Here is a 24,214-nt window from a genome sequence, read left to right as displayed (position 1 = left end):
CTCTGGGGATAGGGAAATACCTACAGTACCGGAATGTAATCCACTTTGAAGTGCTGAAAAAAGTGTGAAAAGCGGAATATAAATCAAATAAATAAAATAAAGAGCAAGACAGAGGTGAGACCATGCTCTTCTGCCCAAGGAAATTAACACTTGGATATTTAAATTAGGTGGAAGTGCCACATTGTCTACATGTGGTAAGTAGTTAAGTAAAGAAACACCAAGCCAGGCCATCAGTTGCTGAGAAGGGGTAAAGTAGGAAGTGCCACATAGCCAGTTATATAAGAACCACACCATGCAGGCTAAATTCTATTGTCATACATTAGTACAGTTTACTCCCTCCAGAGTGTGTGGCCTCATAAGGGTTGTCAGAGAGATTCGGGCCTTCTTCCCATTCCATAACTATTTTTGGAGCATTTTCCCAACCTCACTACAATCCTTCTTAGTAAGCCAGAGTGGTACCATCTGGAGTATGTACAACTACTCAGGGAGAATTGTCATTTTAAAAAGCTGCACCTTGCCAAAAAGAGAGGGGGTAAACCTCGCCATTTTGTTAGTAGCTGAGAAGTAGACTGTAATAAAGGATGAATGTTGGCATTGTAGAGATCAGAAAGATTAATTGGGATCCTGATCCCTAAGTATTTCATTTCACTTTCAACCCATTTTAGTGGAAATGTTCCTGTCCATGAGGCTTTCATCTGTCCCCCAACATCCAAAGCTTCTGATTTATCTTGATTTATCCACAATCCCATGAACTGACCATACTCCCACTGTAATTGGAGTAGTAAGCCCCTGATATCACTGTCTAACTCTATTCTCCTTAGCAAGGGATCTATAGCAAATATATATAACAGCGGTGAAAGTGGACAGTCCTTCTAGACCCCTGTCTGATTCTTACATCTGCTGACCTAAATCCGTTCACTATAATATGTGAGATTGGGTTGGAATATAAAAGAGAAATGTATGATAGAATATTCCCTTGAAACCCAAATCTTTTTAGTACTGAAAAGAGATATGGCCACGATATTCTATTGAAAGCTTTCTCTGAGTTGAACCCAATAGCTAAGGCGGGTGCGTGCTGAGAGATACATGTGGAGATTGCAGTTAGGTGCTTGATGATATGGGAACAGGCCGCTCTTCCTTTCACAAAGCCTACCTGATGTTCTGAAATCAAATGGGGGAGAATGATGCCTAGTCGTTCACCTAGTACTTTGGCTATAATTTTTAGGTCACAGTTTATTAGCGAGATCGGCCTATATGAGGCAGGTAAAAGTGAATCTTTTCCGGGTTTAGGCAATACTGTAATATGTGCCGTGATAATGTGTTCCTTGCGATGCGTCCGTATAAAAGGAAGTCAACAGGTTTATTAGCTGAGATTTTAAGAGTTTGTAAAAATCATAGGAGAACCCATTGGGGCCCGGGGCTTTCCCAAATTTACTCATGGCTACCACATTTAGGACCTCCACCTGTTGAATCAGCCTATTAAGAAATTGAAGTTGGGCATCTGTTAGTGTTGGCAAAGTAAGGTATTTGAAAAAAATCTTCCTTTGTCTGAGCCATCCCTGAAGTATCATCGGTGTACAGAGTTTCATAGAACACTCTAAATAATTCACAGACTTCCTTCAACCTGGTAACCACCTCTCCCTGTGTGGTCTTCATGCAGGGGATAAAAGTTTTCCCTTTATGGGATCTGATCATATTGGCCAGTTATTTACCAGCTTTGTTTCCAAATCGCTAATTGTGCTCCGAAACTTGCAAAGATTTTTGTGCACTCTGTTGTATTAAAAAATTTAAATCTCTCATAATCACCAGATAGGCAAGATTATGCTTGGGCAATGAGTGGTCTATCATTTTTTTGCTTTGCTACTATAAGCTGATGTTCCAGCTGTAAAATAGCTTTATTGGCCTTATGCCTGTGTGAGGCAACATAGGAGATGATTTCTCCTCTGATCAGTGCTTTCCTAGTTTCCCAGAATAAGTGAGGAGTCACTAGATGTTGCTGGTTGTGAATAGTGTAATCCTCCCATTTATTTTTTAAGAATTCTTGGAAATCACGGTCACTGAGCAGAAAGCCTGGAAATTTCCAGAACCGTTCTTCGGGCTCAAAAACCGAGAACTGTAGGTCTATCCATATTATCACAAGATCAGAGATAATTTGTGGGCCAATAATTGCATTTATAAGAGAGGAAAAGCCCGCTCAAGGTATCAAGATGTAATCAATCCATGAAAGGGAAGCATGGGCTTGGGAGATGTGAGTGTAGTCCTTTTCCTCTGGGTGCAAAGTGCACCAGGAATCTAGGAGGTCATACTTGGAACATAAAAAGGCCACTCTTTTTTCTGCTGTGTTTTTATTGGAGGGTCCTGGTGGGCTTCTATCTAATATGGGGTTCGTAGGTATTGTTATAATCACCTGCTAGCACCAAAAACCCTTGAGCATGCATTATCATTTGGTTAAGGATATAGACAAAGAAACTATGGGTATAGTTAATTGGTAGAAAGAAAGACCTTCCATTTTAACAAGTACTGCACCTTCCCCATTTTTTTAACCTGGTATGTCAGCACATGGTGCTTTCTAGTCATAGCTTATAATGACCCTGACCTGTAGCCCCTATAAATTTCCGCTCCATCGAAATTTTTATCTTTCCTAAATGCTCTGCAAGACAGAGAAAAATAATCAACCAACCCCACTTCTTATCCTCTCCTCCCCCACCCATCCCCCCCTATACCCGATACATAGTCTGTAAATTTTTATTTATTTATTTTTAATTTTTATATACCGCAGTTCTTGTAAGAACTACAAATCACTTCGGTTTACATAAAAAAATGTAGCAGTCCCCACAATTATGGGGTGAGGAATCACTAATACAGTGTGTTTGTGTGCCACTCTTCCTATGTAGCAATTAACAGACAAGAAGAGAAAAAAATAATAAGAAGATAAAATAAGTGAAACATTGCTGTCAATCAGGGCGCGAAACCAGAAAATTACCGTCCGGTTTGTTGCTAAAAGGAAGTAAAAAACAAATATATAAATAGGTAAATGAATAACTAATAGGTGCAGTCCATCTAGGGACAGTGAAGGTATATTCCAACTCCTTTCATCTGTCCGTCATCATATGCCCGGAAAATCAAAGAAATGGAGTCCACTGAACTGCGGCTTAATGACCTCCATGGTGGGTTCTGTTAAAACTTTGATGGCAGCTAATATTGAGCCCAAGCAGCTAAAGAAAAATAAAAATGAGCAAAGGAAAAAATGAAGACGTAGTGAGTCTTCCGGGCTGAAACTCAGAGCTGTGCAGCTTCATGAAAAGAAAAAAAAAACCAAGCTGCGATTTCACAGAGGGTAAAGCTTCCCCACTAAAGTTCAGTCTGCTGGGAGAGAAAGGCTAACAAACTGATGGCAGGCTTGGGGAGATTCTGTCTATCCCGGCGACACATGGAGTTTTTGATGTTGATTCATGTGCTGTTAGGTGGTCAACGGTGCAGCAGTTCTAAAATTGTATTCGCCACCTCCACCGTATCGAAGAACTTAATCTGATCTGCATGCCATATCTTCAGCCGTGCCAGAAACTGAAGAGAAAATTGGATTTTCCTTTAAAACAGCACCGAGAATAATGGGGAGAATCCACGCTGCAGGGCTGATACTCGGGCAGAGATGTCCTGAAATATGTGGATTCTCATTGATTTGCAAGTGAGGTCTGTCGCCTTTACGGTATGCTTGTAAGATTGCTTGCTTACGTGCGAAATTCAGAAACTTTGCAATTACCACTCTGGGTCTGAGGTCCCGTTCCTTCCGTGGGCCTAGCCTAAGGGCCCTTTCAATCTGGAGAGCAGGCTGGAGGTCTGGCAATTGTAATGACTCTGGTAGCCATAGTTCTAAGAAGGAACCTAGATTTTGGTCCACTATTTCTTGAGGCATGCCAGTAAAGCGCAAGTTTGACCAACGCACTTGGTTTTCCAAATCATCTAATTTAGATGCCCGCGCTTTCACTATCTTTTCCAGAGCTATTAATTTTGCCGTTGTTGCAAGAGAGTCATCCTCTAGTATGGCTACTTGGCCCTCTACTTGTTCAAAATGTGGGTTTAGGTCCGTCAGTGCTGTTCGTACCTCGGTGATTTGTGAAGAGATTATCGCTAGTTTTGAATCCAGGGCTTCCAACACTGCCACTCTGAGGTCCTCTGCAATGGTATTACTTGTTCCCTTGCTGCCTGAAGCCTCCATTTTGGGATCCACCAGCTTAGGTTTTTCTCTGTCTTTCTTGCCGGTTTTTATTGACATACCGGAGGGAGATTTTTGTATATAAGAAGCGATCGACATAAACTCTGCAGAGATCACTGATCTTGCAGTGTAAGAATAATCAGTACAGCAGAGAAAAGGTGATTTGGAGAGCTGGGCACCCGGAGCTCTTTAGAACGCGTCCTTCCCTGCTCACCACATCACGTGACCCCCCATCTACCTCCTTGTCTTTGCATGCAGATGTGCTGGGCTTCAATTTCGGAGGGAGCAAAGGCAGACTGGTACTTGTTGCAGGTAAGCCAGCACCTTGATGACCCCTGCCTGCTGCATATATTTGAAAAAAAAAAAATTAAACTCTGCTCTGTTTTCCAGTCCGTGCACTGCCTGCCTTTGCCCTGCCTCCCCTTCTTCCAGTCAGAGCTGCAGTGTACTGGCCCCGGCCTACCATCCTGTCTCTCCCACCTCCTATTTTTTTTTTTTTTTTACTAACTGGATGAGCTATCAGCCCCAGAGCCCTTCCTAGGGAGAAAACAAGGCAGTCTATTGCCAGTCCTGCAGTAACAGAGCTTTGTTTCCATTCAGTTGAAATTGTCTGCCTGTAGCCTCAGAGATGGAAAAAGGGAAAGTGAGGTTGAGCAAGCGCTGGCAGGCAGCACTGGGGACTGAAAACAACACTGCCCTGGGACAAGAAACAGTTCTTTTGGGCCTCATTGAGTCCCAGTAAAGCTGTGAAGGAGAGAGGGACTGGCTGGGACCATCACATTGCAGCTTTCCCACTATCACAAGGACAATAAAGTGCTGCAGAACCCAGCAGCTGAATGTACCAGTTGTAGCCTGTAGGTAAGTTAAAGTTACCTAAAAAAAAAAAAAAAAAGCTGGGGGTGGGGGATTAAAGAAGGAATTTGAGGACTGGGTGAAGGTAAGTGTGAAATTGGGGACGGGGTGAGCAGCCCTGGTGTTGGAGATTTTTTGGCTCAAGTCAGACCGTAGAGGCAGATGTGTTCCAGGTCACATAATGTCCCTTTCTAGGGTCAGCTTGATGTGCTTTTGGGAGTCATTGAATCACATGGGCCCGTTTAAAAAAAAAAATACCCAGGCTGATATTTTCCTACAATCCGCCCCCTGCTCCTTTTCCATTTATTTTGCAAACGCTAAATACAGAACATAAAGTTAGCAGATGCCCCTGCAACCACGCGTTCTCCCCAAAAAGCCCCCTCAGCATCCCCGTGGCCTGGGTTGACCCCCCACAGCTGCTACCCAGCGGATAAAAGGAGGAAGAATACAAAGGGGATACAGAGGATTAGGAAGAGGGGGGAGATGAAGCAGAGAACCATGTCAGCAGATTAAAGACCATTCATTCTTCCCATCCACGTCTGCTGCTCAGCTTTATAGGAGGCAGGGGAAGAGTTACTGAGGAGGAACAAAAGGCTGTGGTAAGCAGGTGAGCAGCCACAGACTTATCATAAAGTCACTCTTCTCAGTAGAGATGGCAGGGATAAATGTCTCATCACATTTCCATAGCACAAGGAATAAGAAGGCCCTTAGAAACTGAAAAAACAAGGATATGTTGGAAACCAAGCAGTGTCTGGGGGCATTGCAGCCGTTAGGGAAGTTAGGCAGAAAAATAAATATTTCCATCTGTATTGGCCATTCTGTTGTCTATTTCTATGGTATCTCAAAGGCAAATCAATTAATACAAAAATATAACCCCATGCTTTTCCCCAATCACATTTTCACCTGAAATATAAAATCACTGAACTTTGCCAGGTTCTCCTTTTGAAAATGCGGTGTGAAAAGATGGAAGATTATTATATTTCATGCTTCATATGGATATCCTATTTACAAAAAAAACTACAAATTAGGGCTAAAAAAACTCACTCAGACTAAATGCCCTTTCTTACACAAAACTATTCCAGGTCAGAAGCACCTGTTTCCTTGTGACTTCAAAGGTCCTTCAACTTTATAAACATCAGCAACATTTTTTGGCAATATCTTGGAATGTTTCTTGAACTTTCATGATGTGGCTGTTACCTTCTATCTCATTTATGTGAAAATCAAGTGAAACTAGAGTGACTGCCTTATTGAATCAGACCATGTTTAGGTTTAACCAGCTGCATCAGCTCTGGCGTACATAATTTAAACAGCAGTTTTAGGCATGTCACATCCTACCTATTCATCTTTACTACAGTGGTAAAAAGAAAAAGTAATCATAGGGAGCAAAACTTTTCATTCCAGTGAGATTAGGGCAACTCAAGATATAATGAAAAATGTAGCTCAGACTTTCAAATACTTAGATCACCAGGGTTCATAAACTTTACATGGCAATTACTCCAGCAATTTTCAGCTGCATTAGTTTTCAACCCAAGTTTCTATAGCTCCTGCAGTGTTTTAGGACAGTCGAGCCTACTCCCATCAATATGCCAATTAATGATGGTACCTTTTATCTGCTGCTCTTGCAGACAAAATTTCAAACAATGGGAAACTTCCATAGCTGTCTGTTTTCTGGATGAAATCAGTTTTGTGTCTTTAATCACTGTATGGTTAAATAAGGCCTCAAAAGTAGTTTAGAATGTAAATTCAAGAAGAATGCACAATAACATAGTAGAGATTGACTGATAAAGACCATTTGGACCACACAGTATGCCCAGTTATCCATATCTACACTTCTCTTGCTGTGGTCAATGTCATCCACTTTTCTTGCCCTGACCATTATACTATTTTCAAAGGAGATCTCCTAGTTGTCTGCTGTATGACTGACCACCTGTTTTCAATTTTTGCATTGACTAGGGAATGTAGCCAGGCCATTCTGTTGCCCAACCTAGGGGACTTGCCATTTGCCCCAAGTTATATATATGACAGTGTATCACAGTTCTACTACTGTTCCATGCTGGTCGACTTTACCATCTCTCCCTGAAACCTGATCAAATCAACTTTATTGTCCTTTTCTTTTGAGTCTCTCTCATTCTGGGTAAATGTACATATGCATTTCCACATCTAAACAAAGACTGAGGACACTGCCACATTTTTATATTCCACTGCTCCACCTCTACTGCCTTTACCACCACCCTCTGTATTCACAATGCTAGAAAATAGAAAGAATGGCTGAAAAAATACTATGTTACATAAGGGTTTATTTTTGGATTGGCAGTTCCTTCTTTCATCTTTGGGCTTCCAGCTCAACCAGAATTGCCTCTTAATAAAGCTTCTGCTCCCTGACTTTTTATTCACAACTACCTAGGATTGCACGCTGTTTTTACACACTATCGACGAGTTCCAGTATTATGGAGAGAGTTCTCAAATTAAGAGGCATGAGCCTCATTCCTCTCCAGAACTCAGAACAAATGTGCTTTCAGCTAGTTTATATTAGGGATGTGCATCTGTTTGAAATGACTTAGATAATGTCAACAACATTGTCTATGTCCTTTCCTGCCATTTTCAAAATGAAATGACAGAAAAAGCTCAACATTTCATTTACTTCTATCGTTTTAGCGCGCACTATTTCCAAAACCTAGAAAGTAGAAAAATAAAAAAACTGGGAAACAACCTAAACGACACAACAAGACAAAAAATGTTTTGGCCTGCACATCCCAAGTATATAATGCTGTTGCACAACAGCTGGGATTCCATTTGTCCCTATAGAAATTAACACTGTTTCCACAGTATCCCCAGCCCATGTCTACTGTATTACAGCCCAGATATTTTCCACAGAATAGCAGCATAACATTTTTTAGTTTTTGCTAAGGCAAGGCAATATAACTACTGTTACACATAGGGAAAGCAATCTCCATGGGTAAAAATAGTGTTCTACAATCAGAAAAGGCCTTTTACAAAATTGCCCACCCGATATGTAGATAAAATTATGCAAGTACCTCCTGTCTGTAGGTAAATTTATCCACACTTAGTGAAGGCATTCCTAGGGGCAGAGTTGGGGAGTGGTTTGGACTTATGTGCGTACTTCCGTTTGCGTGTAATTTTCCTCCAAAAATTTCTCCACGCATTACAACCACAGCTATAATTGTGCGTGGGTAAATTTGATGGATAATTTTAAAAGTAGCCTTATTCGCATAAGTCCACTTTGAAAATGGGTGTAACTTAACAGATGGGTTTTGCCATCTAATTTAAGCAAACTGTTATGAAATTATCTCTAAAAAAAAAGACTAAAACAGAATCATAAGATTACAGTACCTGGTGTCAAGAGGATAACAGAGGTGACAATTAGGGAGCAGATAACCAGAATAACAAGTAAAGCAATTGCAATTCCTTTCCAGTTTCTTTGCGGAGGATTACTTCCCACCAGCTCCTAAAATAAACATAAGGTAAGACATTAGTTATTAATAAAGTAATTTACCAAAATAAATGTACAATTGAACAAACGATCTTCAGCAGTAATATCTTCATCACGAATATTAGAATTAGAAAAAAGACTGTATCATATCACATCAAAGAAAACTCATATTATACAACAAACCTTTGGTTATATGACCAAAACTGAGATGATAATTGTCATTGATGCAAGCAATTGATAATTGACATATTCAGAAGAGCATTAGATGCTTTCTTGAAAAATCTCTTCACTTTCCACCATTAGGAAGGAGTGAGCATGTAAAGTAGTGGCAAATTGGGCTCTATTAACTTCCAACATCAAGCTTTCCAATGTGGAAAAACCTCTACTTGTCCCTGAACCTGTTTGGTTAGGTGGTCACAATCAACAGAATGCTGCTAAGATGTCCTTCACTGGTCTCCCAATGGACCATTCATCTCCTGTACAGTCTATCCAGAACTCAGCAGCCCAACTTATCTTCCTCCAATGCTGTCATGACCATCTGACCCCTTTTCTCAAGTCACTACATCTGTTTCTGCATATAGTTTGTTTCTCCTGCTCACTTACAAGTGCCTTCGCTCTGCAGGTGCTTATTTCTTCCCCTTGCTATCTTTTCCTACACATCTTCTGTGACTTCTTTTCATCAGGAAAACTGTTCTTCTCTGCATCCTTCTCTTCCATTTCCAACTCATAACTCCATGCTTTCTATATTTCTATGCCATATCCCTGAAACAAACTTTATGATTGGTACATTATGCCTTCTAGCTGGCCATACTAAAATCCCATCTAACATTTTTGTCTGAGGATGCCTTTAAACCATAAGCCTTCTATCTGTCTTACCTGTTTGTCCTGACTAGACTCTAGCCTAAGGTGAAGGAGCCATATTCCAAAAGTAGAGGCCCTGCCACAGAAAATGTGCTGTTACAGAATTTAACTTTCCATGCTTCATGTCAAGATATAACCAGTAATAAAGCTTCCTGACTAGATCCTATGTTCTGACCCAGTTTATATCACCTTAGTTTATTTTGGACATTGGAAATAAACAGGGTCACTTGCTGTTATGGTGTGAAAAATCTGGGTCATTAGCTTGAACAGGACCCATGCATCAATGAGAAGCCAGTGAAGTTTGACAAGTAACAATATTGCGCTATGCGTCAGTGACCAGCCGATAATGGCTCTATCTGTAATAGATGGATTCACCATGCTGGAAGTCCCACTAAAAGACAATTATAGTGGTCCAACATAGGCATTATCGAATGCATGGGCCACCATTTCAAAAAGATGGCACAGATTCAGAATTTGTCTGAGTTTCAAGAAAGCATTTTGAGGCACTAATGAAAAATAGGAATACAGCTCAAAACTAGAATAAAGCTGTACGCATAAATTTTTCACTAATCTAGGATATGCATATTTTGGTTTAATCTCACTTCATATGGTTTAATGGTGAATCCTATGCACTACTTTATTTAGCCCTTTTCAAGGCTGCAACTCATCTGTCTATATTCTTTTGGAAATGTAGACTCTAGAGCTGGATAAAAATCTCCAAATGAGATGATCTCACTGATGATTTCTAGAGAAGCAATATCACCTTTTTTTCTGCTGTTAATAATTTTCAGTATACGCTCTACAATTCCTCTGGCTCTCACCTCTGCCTTCTTTGTACTGTTTTCAGCCTTGAGATCATCAAATATGATCACCTTGAAGTCGCAATGGATTATAATAACTAGCAAAAAAAAGATGGATAAATGTATAGAATGATAGGCTAGGAATCCAAAACCAAACCTACAGATTACCCATTATCTGCTCAAAGACAAGAATTCTCAATCTGTGGAGGTCAATATTTGCAAGCTTTGCCTGGCTAAGGGGGCTATTTTCTAAGGACGTTTCGCAGCAGTAACATTAAAATTAGGGGGAGGGGAGGAGTCAGGGCGGAGTTAGGAAGGAGTCGGCGGCAGCACCGTATGGAATGATGAAGCCTGCGCTAAAGGGGGCGGGGACAAAGGAGGGGGCAGGCGGGCGATGCCTGAAGCCGATCGCACCACGGTGGTGCGATTTCGCCTGCCGCAGTGCAGTCGGCTGCAGGCTATCATGGGCATAGCACCACCGTAAAAGGTGGTGCTATTCCCCATGCTACTGCCGGCGATAGTGTTCCTTTCATCTAATGAACCAATTGAATCCCTCATAGGCTTCCTGCTTCACATGTATTTGAAAAAGGTTTTATTATGAGATTTAGCCTCTATGGCAAGCTTCTTTTTAACTTTGCTTTTAGCTTTCCTTACCAATGTTTTGCATCTAACTTGCCAGCAATGTTGCCAGATGACAAAATTATTTTTGGCCCAACTAATCACAAAATCTATCACAAAAGTAGCCCAAACTTTATAGCTCCTTTTATAGACTATAAAGCCTATACAGCCTGTGTGATAAGTGCATAGCCTCGCCTGAGGGGAAGGCTTTTCCAGGGCAACAGCAGCAGTCAGTGCAAGGAGGACATCCAGATCAGTTGTCTGATTGAGAGAGAGTGCCTGAGAGGATTTGTGGGGTGCTGAGGAGTCCTTGGGAGGGGACTCTCACTCAGAAGAAGCTTTCCCAATGGAGTTTGTGCTTTTAATGTAGACGAGTACTGCATTTATTTTATGTCAGTGGGGAAAAGCGTAACAGTGCAAAAAAGAAAAAAGCCCACTAGGAGCATACAGAGTATATGGATTGGATGACTGCTATATATATACAAATGCAATAGGATGTGTGATGTGATGATTATCAATGATTTTTAAAATTGCAATTATGCAAAGAAGGCTGAAACTTCCAGAAATCAACCAGGTCAGTGCAGCAGGTTGCTGTTGACAGGATACTGTCCAGAAAGCCACGAGTCCTTGCTGGATATTTGAGCAACAACCCTGCTAGTACTGATAGCTATTTAGACTATTACAAAGCACAGTAGAGAGATATGAGAAGGGAAGGAGCTGGGCTGAACTAAATAAGAAGCCTTATTTGCTCATCTACTCAAGAGGATAGAGTACAACTGGAGGAAGACAATAAACTATCTTGGATGATGTAATGTGATCATCTGGTACATCACTGTGTCAATGGTGAGAGCACGCTGCACTGGTGAGGAGGGAGGTGGGATGTGCTTTGATTGGAGGGGTTTGTTATGATGTTGAAATAGTGTTTGTAAGTTCAAGGATAGGGTGGTTAACTTTTCAACTTCACACCCTCCCTAGTTGTTCCATAACAGAAATTCGTCACTCTCTCAGGTAACTTCTTGGTGGTGAAATATTGCAGAAAACACTCCAGATCGGAGCTGTAGTCTCTGGGTATGTTGTCCTTACTCCAAGGTTAGGCCTGGAGGAGAGAATAAGAGGGGGAGAAACTGGGAGAAAGAGAGGGGCTCAAAACAGGAAAGCAGGCATGGGTGTAAATGTGGCATGTGAAGTGGAAGGATAAAAAAAGCAAAGCAAGCAAGGAAACCTGATATATCACCCACAAAACTGCACATGATCTTAAAAGAAGCCCAAAAAAATGCAACCCACAAAAGCCCATATTTCCCGCAACCAATCTCCACACTAGCCCAATTGGGTGTGAAATCCACCCAGCTGGCAACACTGTGTTGTGCCCGTCGGTTGCAGACGGCTGCGACCTTTGCTGCTCACCTCATTTTGCCCAGTAACCTTGATTCTGGCTAAGATGGCCGTCTCTACATCTGCACGCCAACCTCCTTGGTGTTCCTGGAACGGCGAGGGCAATCCCGGTCGCCATCTTGAACCCGGAGTGACCTAGGGCATGCACGCGCCTACCTCCTTCTTCTGCATGTCATGGCAGGAACGTCTGGGGCGTCCCCTCCACATGACGTCACTGCCTACATGTACTTAAGCCTACCAGACTTTCCTACCTATGAGTTAGCAAGGATTCCATCTTGCTATTCCTTTCTCTGAGATGTTTCGCATCGCTATACCGGCATTCCTGGCTAAGTGACTCAGGTACCTGCTCCTCGGGGGCCTTGCTGCACTCAGAGCTATCCGTTCCTCGGAGAGCCTCTCCTGCCTGTCTCACCATCTTCAGCTAAGTGAGTTCTCCTGCATTGGATCTCCACTGCTGCTGACATTTATTCTCCACTGCATTGTGATTACAAGATCTACTCTTCGTTACTTCATTTACCCTGCTGTGTGGGATCCTCGGGTTACCCCGCTCTGCAGACCACTACCAGATCTACGCTGTCTTGTGCCAATTGCCAACACCTACCTCTGGCCTACCCCGTGCTGCGGACCACTACCAGAGGTACAATGCACAAGCTATATCTGAAGCAAGTACCATCCAGGTTACCCCGCCTTGCGGACCACTACTGGATTTACACTGTCTTGTATCAGTTACTCACATCTGCCTCTGACCTACCCCATACGATGGATTACTACTGGAGTTACCTCGTACAAGATTACCAAGAAGCAAGGATTCCCCGGGTTACTCCACTCTGTGGACAACTACCGGAGAATCCATCCCAGGTCTTCTAATTCCAGGACTGAGTTTACAACCCGCTCCTCGGGTTTCTCGTTGCTGTATAATAGATTCTCTGACTCCGGTGTCCATCACTACTGAGACCCCACCTGTCATGGAGAGTCCCCACAGGGCTCCTCCCTGTGGGTGGAGTCAGCTCACTCCACAACCCAAGGGCCCACAAACCAAGTTAAAACATAACACACTGCTTGCCTGTGCTTATGACTTTACTGACTTTCTTCATTTAGATCTTTCCATTTGTTGAAAGTAGTTCTTTTGGCTATAATAGCCTCTTTCACCTAATCTTCTAGCCATGTCAGAAGTTGTTTTGCCTTCTTTTCACCTTTTTTACTGCGTGGAATACATCTGGTCTAGGCTTCGAAGATAGTTCTGCTTGTTTAAAAATACCATCACATCAAAAAGCTCTAAAGTCAATTATATTCCATTCTTTTACTTCAACAAATAACTAGTGCCATCACATTCTATTGCTAAATTCTGGTATATCTACCTTTGAATGACAGGATTGCCCCCACGGTGCAGCATCAATGAATCCTTGTTTGCACTAGCATTCTTTCATCTTGCAGGCACACATTGATGGTTTATTCCCCAACTAGCTTTTCAGCAGTGCAAAAATTGCTGTACTTCTGTGCATTAGTACAGTGCGTTCATTCTTTCAGCCTAAGATCACATACTATGCTCAGATATGTAGCTTTAGCTGTGTTATTTTACAAGTATTATATTCATATTTTTGTTATTAGATTTTAAAACATTAATTTATCTTTTTGCAAGCCTTGGAGTCCTACTCTTTTACAATGACTTTTTTTTGGCACAAAACTATATAAAGGAACCTGGAGTTCAATCATGTATTACTTTTTTGAGATGGCTGAATAATTTTATTTAATCCATTTATTAAGCATAGTAGTAATACATAATTTTTATCACCTATCAAATATTGCTGGAATTAGAAAAAAGAAAATGTTAGGAAGCATAGACTCTTCTTTCATAGACTGTTGTTACATTCTGATCTCTTTAGAGAGATTTGCAATTATGGGGATAATTTTCAAAGTAAATTACACATATAAAACTCAGTTTTATGCACATAAATGGCTGTACTAAAATAGCCCATGGTTGAATGCATGTACAAATATACACGTAACGTTTTTTCTTACACAAACTGAGCAGAGACTTTCCAGGTGGTAGTTTGGGTGGAAAAGGTACTATTGCGCATACTTTTTGATTTTACAATGTATGAGTCTTTCAAGACTATTTGTGGTGCTGGTTCTGAGAGGGGATACTTATCCTAGTATTATATAAATTGTGCAGCACACTACTGCACAATTTATAAAATGCATTTGGTTCTGCTCTGAAACTCTGAGCAAATATTTGCAATATAATAAAAGCACTTACTTTCTTTCCCTATTTTATAAACATATGCATGTACATTTAATGCATGAAAAAATATAACATCTATGCATACACACCCTAATTTATACATCTGGGTGAAACAAAAAATATGCACAAATTTTTTGTTTATAAAATAGCATATATGCCAATATAAGCTATTTATGTGCACATATGATCATTTTCATGCATTGTTAAGACACTTTTTACCCATGGTAATTATGCTTTTATTAACATGGCGTTATGATGCTGTTGCTTTTGGCTATCATTGGGGCAATGCCACAGAGTGCTACACCTACCTCCTCCCACAAAGACGATGAGATGAACACTGATTCCAGGGAAGGCCTCCCGTAGAATGTGTGGCCAGCCATTGCGCTCATCGACACTGGTGTCTGCATGCTGCACCGTCCCTAGGCGCATATGTGCAACATCATGGCAGATTTAAAGGGACTGCGGTGGGCAAACCTCTGCGGCCCCCCCTGATGATACCATCATTGCTGCCCTATGAAAAGGCAGCTCTCCCACAGCAAGACGCCTCGGCAATAGGTCAGCTACCTTTGGTAGAGCAAGTTGCCTCACCGTGTTCCTGGTCTTCATGCCTGTTTTCCTGGTCTTCGTTCCTGTATTCCTGGTTTTCATCTTGGCAGCCACTGGTCTTCATTCCTAAGTTCCTCGTCTTTGTCCTTTGGTCAGTCTTCAGTTCTTCAGTGTCTTCTCCTGCCCATCGGTGCTGTTCCTCACCTCCCTGTCTGCCTATCTGTCCCATCTTCCCTCATATGGATCTCTGGTTCTGAAATCAGCTTGCTTGACTCTTCACTACGACTAAACTCCACCTGCCACTGACCACTGCCTGATTCTCGACTACGATTTAACTCCGCCTTTTACTGACCACCGCCTGATTTTAGACCAAGCCTGAACTCCACCTCAGTCCAAGGGTGCACGCACGCAACAAATGCCTGCTAGCTTGGATTTTTCTTGCAAAAAGCAAATACAATTCAGCATAAACGTTTTATAAGGGTTTTAGTCTGTTGATGGCTTATTTAAGCATTTGAGAGTAAATGCTATTAGATTAACATTCTGGAGGCTTCCTCCTCTAAGTATTCAATTATGATATTATCATGAATATAACAGCAAAAGGCTAAATTATAATTCATGAAGTATAATGAAACAGGACACAATTTTGCAATGTCCTTGCTCAATAATAATAAGGGGCAATAATATCAAACTAATCCTGGAAACATCTGGCAAAATGCTCAGTATAAAGTACCTAAAATTAATTTTAACTAACTTTTGCCCCATTATTTTCTGCTTTTTAAAAAGTATACTTTTTCTAATATTTGTAAAACAACAAAACTGATACATTCAGAAATGGTTTGCAATAAGACTTCCTTGCAGTGGTTCTATCATTATGCACGGTGAGACGGCCTCCTCATATGGAAAATTTGGGGGCAGTGACCACCTCACGCCTCTATTGCACGCAAAAAGGCCCATTTCACGTGCGATAGCATGCAAATTAGGGGGAGGGGAGGAGTCGGGGCAGGGAGGGGAGGAGTCAGGCTGGGGTGGGGGACAGAGTCGGCGGTGTCTTCGCTGCCAGTGATAACGATACCAACTTTATCGTCGGCAGTAGGGCACCGAATAGCATCACCTTTCACGATGGCGCTATTCGGTGTGAAAGCCAGCATACCGCGGTGGTATGAAGGCTACAGGTTTTCGCAGGCCCTCCCCTCCCCCCCCCCCGCCCCCCATTTTCGCTGGATTCATCATTCAGTAATGAATGATGAATCCAGGCCTAAATTTGTCTCACAACGGATCAATGAGTATTCAGCTCCTAGAAGTTTTATAGCATTCTTAAGCAAAGTCTAACAATGTGTGAGGGAGCTACTTCACTTTTCTAATGAATGCAGGACGTGTATGCTACAAATTTTCTTTGTTTCATAGATCGTTTACCATGAGTAGAGGATGACAACAAATTACAAACCCAGTGATGCACTCATCTCAAAATTATGGAACAGGTTTTTAATCATTCCGGCTTCATGTACAATGATTATAACAAGATACAAGGCCCTATGCTCTGAAAATGTATAAGCACACTACACTGTATGTATAACTATTATATTAAAACAAATTATTGCCACCAAATTTAGTTATTGATCTGGCATTCAGTGCATGTTATATTTAAGATGGCATTAGTGAATAAATTTCACAGTTACCCTTTTTAACAAAGTAGCATAAAGTCCCAGACCATTAAACACTGTAAAATCCTGAAAGCAGTTTCTGTCTGCCCATGGATTGCCCACTTTAAGGGATGTGATAAATGTTTGCATCTAAAGCATAGTACATAGCACTGTAAATACCTTATCTCCTAGAAGTACTTATGTCTTGGCCCAGTCATCTTCCTCAGGATTCACTGCTCTGCTAGGTTTTTTTTGTTTCAGGTCTTTTGCATTTAGGTAGTTTTATCAGCCCACATTACTAAAATGGATTATGAATTAGAATCATTTCTTGCCATTCTCAAGTCCAAAGTATAGATCTGGGTGACCAACTCTAGTCCTCATGAGCCACAAACTGGCCTGGTTTTCAAGATATCTACAATGAATATGCATGAGGTAGATTTGAATGCACTGCCTTCTTTGTATACAAATATATCTCATGTATATTGATTATGGATATCCTGAAAACCAGGCCTGTTTGTAGCTTTTGAGGACCAGAGTTGATCATCCTTGGTATAGACCATCAACTGAGGGTGAGAACAGATGTTTTTTGAGACTAGGGTCAAATCCACTTACTTCTGATATATCACATTATAGATACAGAAAATCATCATCCACATGATTAAATTATATTTATATTCCAAACTTTATAAGCTGTTAGCCACTTCAAAGCAGATTAAATTTGGGTATGATAGAGGGCTTACTATTGGTTTGCGCCTAAGGCAATGGTGGGTGAAATGACTTGCCTGAGCTCACAAGGAGTGTCAGCGTGATTTGCACCCTGGCTTCCTTGGCTCATAGTCTGCTGCTCTACTAGATGACTACTCTACTCAGATATTTTCTCTAACTTGGGCCTAGATTCATCATTTTGTGATAAATATAGCAAAACTAGCACCCATGATAAAAAGGGGTGTGCTTCGTAGAGAGAGAGAGAGAGCGAGTGAGAGCGAGCCTCTGAAGGGGCCAACAAAAAAATTAATTATTTATATCACTGTAAGAGAGGGCACTAGTAACTTGGGGCGAGGTTTTTGAGGTGAGGTGGGTTCTGAGGGCAATTTTACATGCACAATCATATGTATGAATAGCACATTTACCATCAGTGAAGATTTAATGTGATTTGGAGGGGTGAAAGGTGAAAGAAGAGTAGATTTGTACCATGTTCTCTCTACCTAGCTTGAAGCATTATCAATACCTAGCTACAATCAAGCAAAATAGAGAGAACATGGTAAAAAACTACTCTTCTTTCACCTTTCATCCCTCTAAATCACATTAAATCTTTACTGATGGTAACTGTGCTGTTTGTATATATGACTCTGCATGTTAAACTACCACCCCCCCCCTCAAACCTCAACCTGAGTTACTCTGAGTACACCCTCTTACAGTTGTATAAATAGTAAAATCAGTTGGCCTCTACAGAGGCTCAGGCTCCCCCCTCCCCCCACTCCCAAAATGGGATTTGCAATAAACCCTGTTATTGGCCATAATGCACAGTTATCACAAGCATAAAAATGGTATAGTTATTTCAATGTTAAATCCCATGATATTGTGTTATGTTATTGCACACAACATTAAGCACCCCTAATTTCTATAAACTCGTCCTACTTGAATAAAACTTGCAAATGCATTTCACAATAACACCCTGTTGCATTTTGATGAATGACTCCCTTATTTATTATGATACTTGAAAAATAAAAAAATATTTTCAGAAAAAAATTAACTGAACAAAATGCCCATTTAAACATGTACATCTACAGTAATAGTAGTATAGAGCCTGAAAAATCTATAAAGGTCAGATATTTAAAAAATATATTTAATAAGCAGAACTCATAATAAAGGATTTATGAATCATATAAAACTCTTAATATATTATTATTATTATTTTCATTAATTCATAATTTAGTCATAAAATGTAACATTTAATTAGTACTGCACTTTTTAAAATAATACTGCTTTAATCTCCTATTATGACAACAAATTAATGTTGCCTACTTGTTAGCTGGTTTCAAGTTGAAAGTTCAGGATACCGACAATATTTTAAATTCCTATAATAAGCAATTGTGCTTGCATATATTATTTGGTGTTAGATTTTCTGTAGTGGCTTGGAATGATAATTAGTTGCAGTGAAAAAAAAAGAAAACTTAATAAAGGAAGTTGTCAGCAAAATAATTTCTGTCATTTCATTGCAAAGCTGACAAGAAACTAATCACTAAGAAATCACACAGGAATATGATACAGAACTGATGATCCTAGGGGTATTTATAATTTTATGTTTTTGGGGAAAATAGACTTTGAATTAATTCTGTGAGCTAGTAAAAGTTAGTATTTATTTGCAAGTTATAATTGTGTGTTCTGGGACAACAGACTTTGGATTATCTCTGTGAATCAGATAAAGTTAGCATGTATTTATTTATTTATTACATTTGTATACCAACTATCAACATTTCTAGATGGTTTATAATAAAATGGTTACAATATAAAAACATAAAACATCACAGTTATAGAATTATCCTAAAGACAACTTACTAAAATCAGCTTTTAAAATGTTAACAATTCAACAAAATTAAGATGCAGTGAGATGGGGGATAAGCAATCCTTTGTACTGAATGCCACATGAATGACTATCTACCTGTTGTTGAGATGTTGGTGTATGCACTAGTGCCAAGACTTCTTGATTCTCAGACTGCAATCTCTGGAGGCCAATGGCAGGCTTGGAAGAGCTGAGACAGAGAGGTATATAGAGGAAACCTTCAAGGACATAGTAAAGTGGTTCCAACTTCAGCCAAGCAGCCCTTGCGTTGCTTTGAAGAAGCAAGATCACCTGGCAGGAGACCATCACTTTGGTGTGGCAGGAAGTGTTCTTATAGCTAGGATCTAGCCTCCAGATGATACTTTATCCTCTCACACTGAAGATAAAGCATCATCTGGATGGACATATGCCCAGTGGCGGAGGGTTAGAATGGTCATTTTAGTTTGTGATTTGATCATGAGGAATGTAGATAACTAGATGACTGGTCGGCAGGAGAATTGCATAATAACTTTCCTGCTTAGTATGATGGTTTTGGACCTCACATGCCACCTAGATAGTACTTGGGAGGAGCTGGCTGTTGTGGTACATGTGGGCATCAATTACATAGGAGGGAGGTTCTGGAGGATACATTTAGGGGGTCACTTGTCAAAGTGCTATACGGTGTTTTCGCATGTGTTAAGGCATTTTCGCATGCAAAAAATGCCTTTAATGCATGTGAAAATACAATAACATTTGGTGTGATGCAAATGAGAAAAGGGGGAGGATATTGAGGTGGATATTTTGGCCAAGTGGGCTGGGCTTACAGTTTTGTGAAGCTGTATCACATGGCTTTAATGTAAATTTAAACTACACCTTTTTCATTTGTGTAAAGCTGTGTGAAAGGGCTTTTTCATGGTTGTGATGTTTTCTGCATGTGCTGTTTTGAGCTCCTAGAGAAGCAGCCAAGCTATCAGGGCTCTCCTGGGAGGGAGAATCTAACTGTAATTCTTGCCCACTTAGATTGGTATTTATATCTCTAAAGGAGGCCTACCTAGTCACGCGAGGTGAGGTTTAGGTATTAGTCTAGGGGTTAGGAGCCACTTTGACATTCAAAGTGAGATGTACAAACAGAACAGTGCTCTCTTGTGAAGATTTGATGACCTTCAGAGTGAGGAAACTCACCCAAAGATGAGATTTGTGAAATGTTCTCTCAACCTAGCTTGATGGACTCTCTACCTGGGTAACATCAAGCTAGGTTGAGAGAATATTGCACAAATCTCATCTTTGGGTGAGTTTCCTCACTCCGAAAGTCCTCAAATCTTCACAAGAGAGCACTGTTCTGTTTGTACGTCTCACTTTGAATGTCAAAGTGGCCCCTAACCCCTACACTAATACCTAAACCTCACCTCGAGTGAATAGGTGGGCCTCCCATAGAGATATAAATACCAATCTAGTGTGAGAGTATTCAAGCTAGTTAGTCTCTCTCTCTCTCTCTCTCTCTCTCTCTCTCTCACACACACACACACAACTTAAACCTACTAAACATGGTCCCCCCTGTGGTTCTGAAAAAAACATCACAATTTGCACTAACATAGGGGTAGATTTTCAAACTATGCGAATAGGCCTACTTTTGCTGGCGCATCAGGCGCAAGCAAAAGTATGCTGGATTTTAGTAGATACACGCGGAGCCGCGCGTATCCACTAAAATCCTGGATCGGCGCGTGCAAGGCTATCAATTCTGTATAGCCGGCGCGCGCCGAGCCGCGCAGCCTACCCCCGTTCCCTCCGAGGCCGCTCCGAAATCGGAGCGGCCTCGGAGGGAACTTCCTTTTGCCCTCCCCTCACCTTCCCCTCCCTTCCCCTACCTAACCCACCCACCCGGCCCTGTCTAAGCCCCCCCCTTACCTTTGTTGGGGGATTTACGCCTCCCGGAGGGAGGCGTAAATCCCCCAACAAAGCGTGGCCGCGCCCTCCGTGCCCACCCTGGGGGTGGGCACGGAGGGCGCGGCCACGCCCCCGGACCGCCCCGGGCCGTAGCCACGCCCCCGTACCCGCCCCCAAAACGCTGCCGACACGCCCCCGAAACGCCGCGACGACCGGGCCCGCCCCCGACACGCCCCCCTCGGAGAACCCCGGGACTTACGCGAGTCCCGGGGCTCTGCGCGCGCTGGTAGGCCTATGTAAAATAGGCGCACCGGCGCGCAGGGCCCTGCTCGCGTAAATCCGGGCGGATTTACGCGAGCAGGGCTCTTAAAATCCGCCCCATAGTGCTTTACCTAGGCATTAGCACAAATTGTGATAAAACACACCCCTTTTCCTATCACATGTGATATTTAGTGCATTTTGATAAATCCAGGCCTTAGTCTCTTACCCCAGGATTCATCAAAATGCTATAAATTTTGCATGAATAATGCCCATGATAAAGATAATTTTTTAGTTACTGCACCTTATTTTAGTGTTTTGCATAGATATTTTATCACAATGTGTGTTAAATTATTTGCTTTGCAAGTTGTGGAGAGAGAGAGAGAGAGAAAGAGAGAGACTCTTTATAAAGCTCTCATATAAGTCAACTATTTATATCACTATAGTAGGATCATCTAATTACTCAAGGTGAGGTTTTGGTGGTGGCCTATCATTTTGGGGCCAGTTTTACATGCACCATGCAAAGTGAGATGTTTGAACAGCACAGTACACATCAGTGAAGATTTGATGTGATTTGGAGTGAAGAAAGGTACAGAAAGATGAGATTTCTACAACGTTCTCTCACGTCGGCACACGTAAATAAAATCTCCCCCCCCCCCCCCCCCACGCATGCATGAATTGCGGACGGCATGCACATGTGCACGCAGATGTTAAAATCTTGCATGCATGTGAGCGGATATCGCATTTTATAACATGCAAGCAGCGATACTCGCATGTTATAAAGTTGGGGCATCCATGTGCTCATGCTAGGAACCGTGCACTGCTTTTAAAATCGACCACTCATTTTTTAATTAAGCTGTAGAATTTGTTATAGTCAAAGAGACTAGCAGAGCAGAGTTTAAAGAGGCTTGGATACATTCCTGGAGGAAAAGTCCATAACACACAAGTCTAAAGAAAGTTATTGCTTGGGACCAAAATGTTGGACTTGATGGACCTTGGTCTGACCCAGAATGGCATTTCTTATATTTCTATGCAGTGTGCAAAACTTGGCTTAATTACTGACAGGCCGATACAGCAAAGCGTGGCCACGGTTACCCTGCTTCTAACCCGCTTTGTACCCACAATTTGGCCGTGTAAGTCCAACCCGCGATTCACTATCCCTTTTAACCCATCCTTACCGCTTCTTGAAATCAACGGGTAACCCTTTCCGCCCGCAGTATGTATATGATATGTAAACGATCGGATTAGCTATTCCCTCTGATACAGTAATGTGCGCCCCGATTATCGCCTTTTTAACCTGCAGTTTTGCCGTGTGTTTAACCTGCTATTTTACCACCTACCCTTACCCGTGCGTTAATGTGAAGCGTCAGGTAAGCCCCAGCAGAGAGAGATGAAATTTCACGGGCAAACTTTCCTGTGAGGCTTCAGCAGCCCAGGGTGGATCGGGCGCTCCCCATGTGAGGCGGTTTCCAGAAGCCCCCACCGGCGAAGGTGCAAATGATTGCTTCACTGCCTGACACCCTCACCCCCCGGGACAAGACCTTTAGAGGAGCCAGGATCTGGCAAACTTTCCCCCAGCTCCGCTCACCTGCCCTGGTCGCGTCTATGGGTGCCGGTCTCCCGTGCGGGCGCGCTGAGGCAGCTTCCAGCAGCCCCTGCTGGCGAAGGTGCATGAGCACACGCCATGACCTGAGCACCCGGCTGGACGTCCGAGGTCACGGCGTGCGCTCATGGTAGCGAAGGTGCATGAACGCATGCCATGACCTGAGCGCCCGGCTGGACGTCCGAGGTCACAGCGTGCGCTCATGCATGTTCGCTGGCGGGGGCTGCTGGAAGCCACCTCGCATGGGGAGCGCCCAATCCGCCCCGGGCTGCTGAAGCTGCTCTCACCGCCGGCTGCCCCCGAGAGAAGGGGAGAGAGGACTGGGGCTGCTCCGGAGCTGTCAGCGCGCCTACACGGGAGACCGGCACCCATGGACGCGGCCAGGGCAGGTGAGTGGGGGCTGGGGGAAAGTTTGCCCGATCCTGGCTCCTCTAAAGGTCTTGTCCCGGGGGTGAGGGGGTCAGGTAGTGAAGCAATCATTTGCACAGGACAACAAAACAAACTGCACCAGCCCTTCTCCTGTATCCACTTCCTGGTACCTGTCATTTCAAATGTCATTTGAAATGACAGGTACCAGCACACCCAGGATACTGTATAGGCGCTGTATAGCACGCTATACAGTAAAATGGATTGCGCTTCATGGACGCTTAATGGACGCGCTTTGGACGTGGCTTGCATTTGTGTGCCATTTAAATACTGTATCAATCGGTATGTGATCCGGACTGTGCGTGCGGCAAACGAGGGTGCTCCCGGCACTACCGCACTCTTTCTTCCGCGTCCTTACTATATCGGCCTGTGAGTTAGGATGTCCACTCCCCAGCCCTTAACTATTGGGATCTTCTGGATTCTTCTCGGAAGACCCAGACTAGTCACTTTTGAGGAAAGTATGCTGACCTCAGTGGCCCATTGGTCTGTCTTTTATGGTACTTATGTTCTAGAGACAGCATGCAATATAGCATTCATGCATCTGCCTGGCCTACCTAAGTTCAAGAACTATTTTTCAATTTCCAGCTCACGCTGCCATCCCTACTTTCAATCTTTTCCTTTCCAGCTTATGCTTTATTTCCATGTTTTCAGGTGGACTAATCTGGCAACAACACTATTTATACAAACTCATAAGATGGTATTATTCTAACATTTAGAGTCCACCTCCTCCAATACAATTGTTTGGGATGGTTTACAGTGTAACAAAAAACATATTACACGGTTAATAAGATTTATAAAACACCTCCTAAAATAAAACTTACAAATTCCATCTAAGAGCTCTAGTATCAGCCCCATTATTATTAACCCTTTAGGGAAAAGCATTCCA

General features: G+C 42.2%; 1 protein-coding gene across 1 annotated transcript in view; it reads right to left on the bottom strand.

Moving 5' to 3' along the window:
* Nucleotides 1-24,214, bottom strand: part of DPP6 (dipeptidyl peptidase like 6) — a 1,747,714-nt gene that overhangs the window by 853,378 nt on the left and 870,122 nt on the right. The window contains exon 2 of the mRNA XM_029588457.1: nucleotides 8,417-8,531. Coding sequence (XP_029444317.1) covers nucleotides 8,417-8,531 — 115 coding nt within the window. The remainder of the gene's footprint in view (nucleotides 1-8,416; nucleotides 8,532-24,214) is intronic.

The sequence above is a fragment of the Rhinatrema bivittatum genome, chromosome 2 (genome assembly GCF_901001135.1).
Source record: "Rhinatrema bivittatum chromosome 2, aRhiBiv1.1, whole genome shotgun sequence".
NCBI lineage: Eukaryota > Metazoa > Chordata > Amphibia > Gymnophiona > Rhinatrematidae > Rhinatrema > Rhinatrema bivittatum.
The sequence above is the reverse complement of the archived record's forward strand: the minus strand, read 5'-3'. Positions and strand labels throughout refer to the sequence as shown.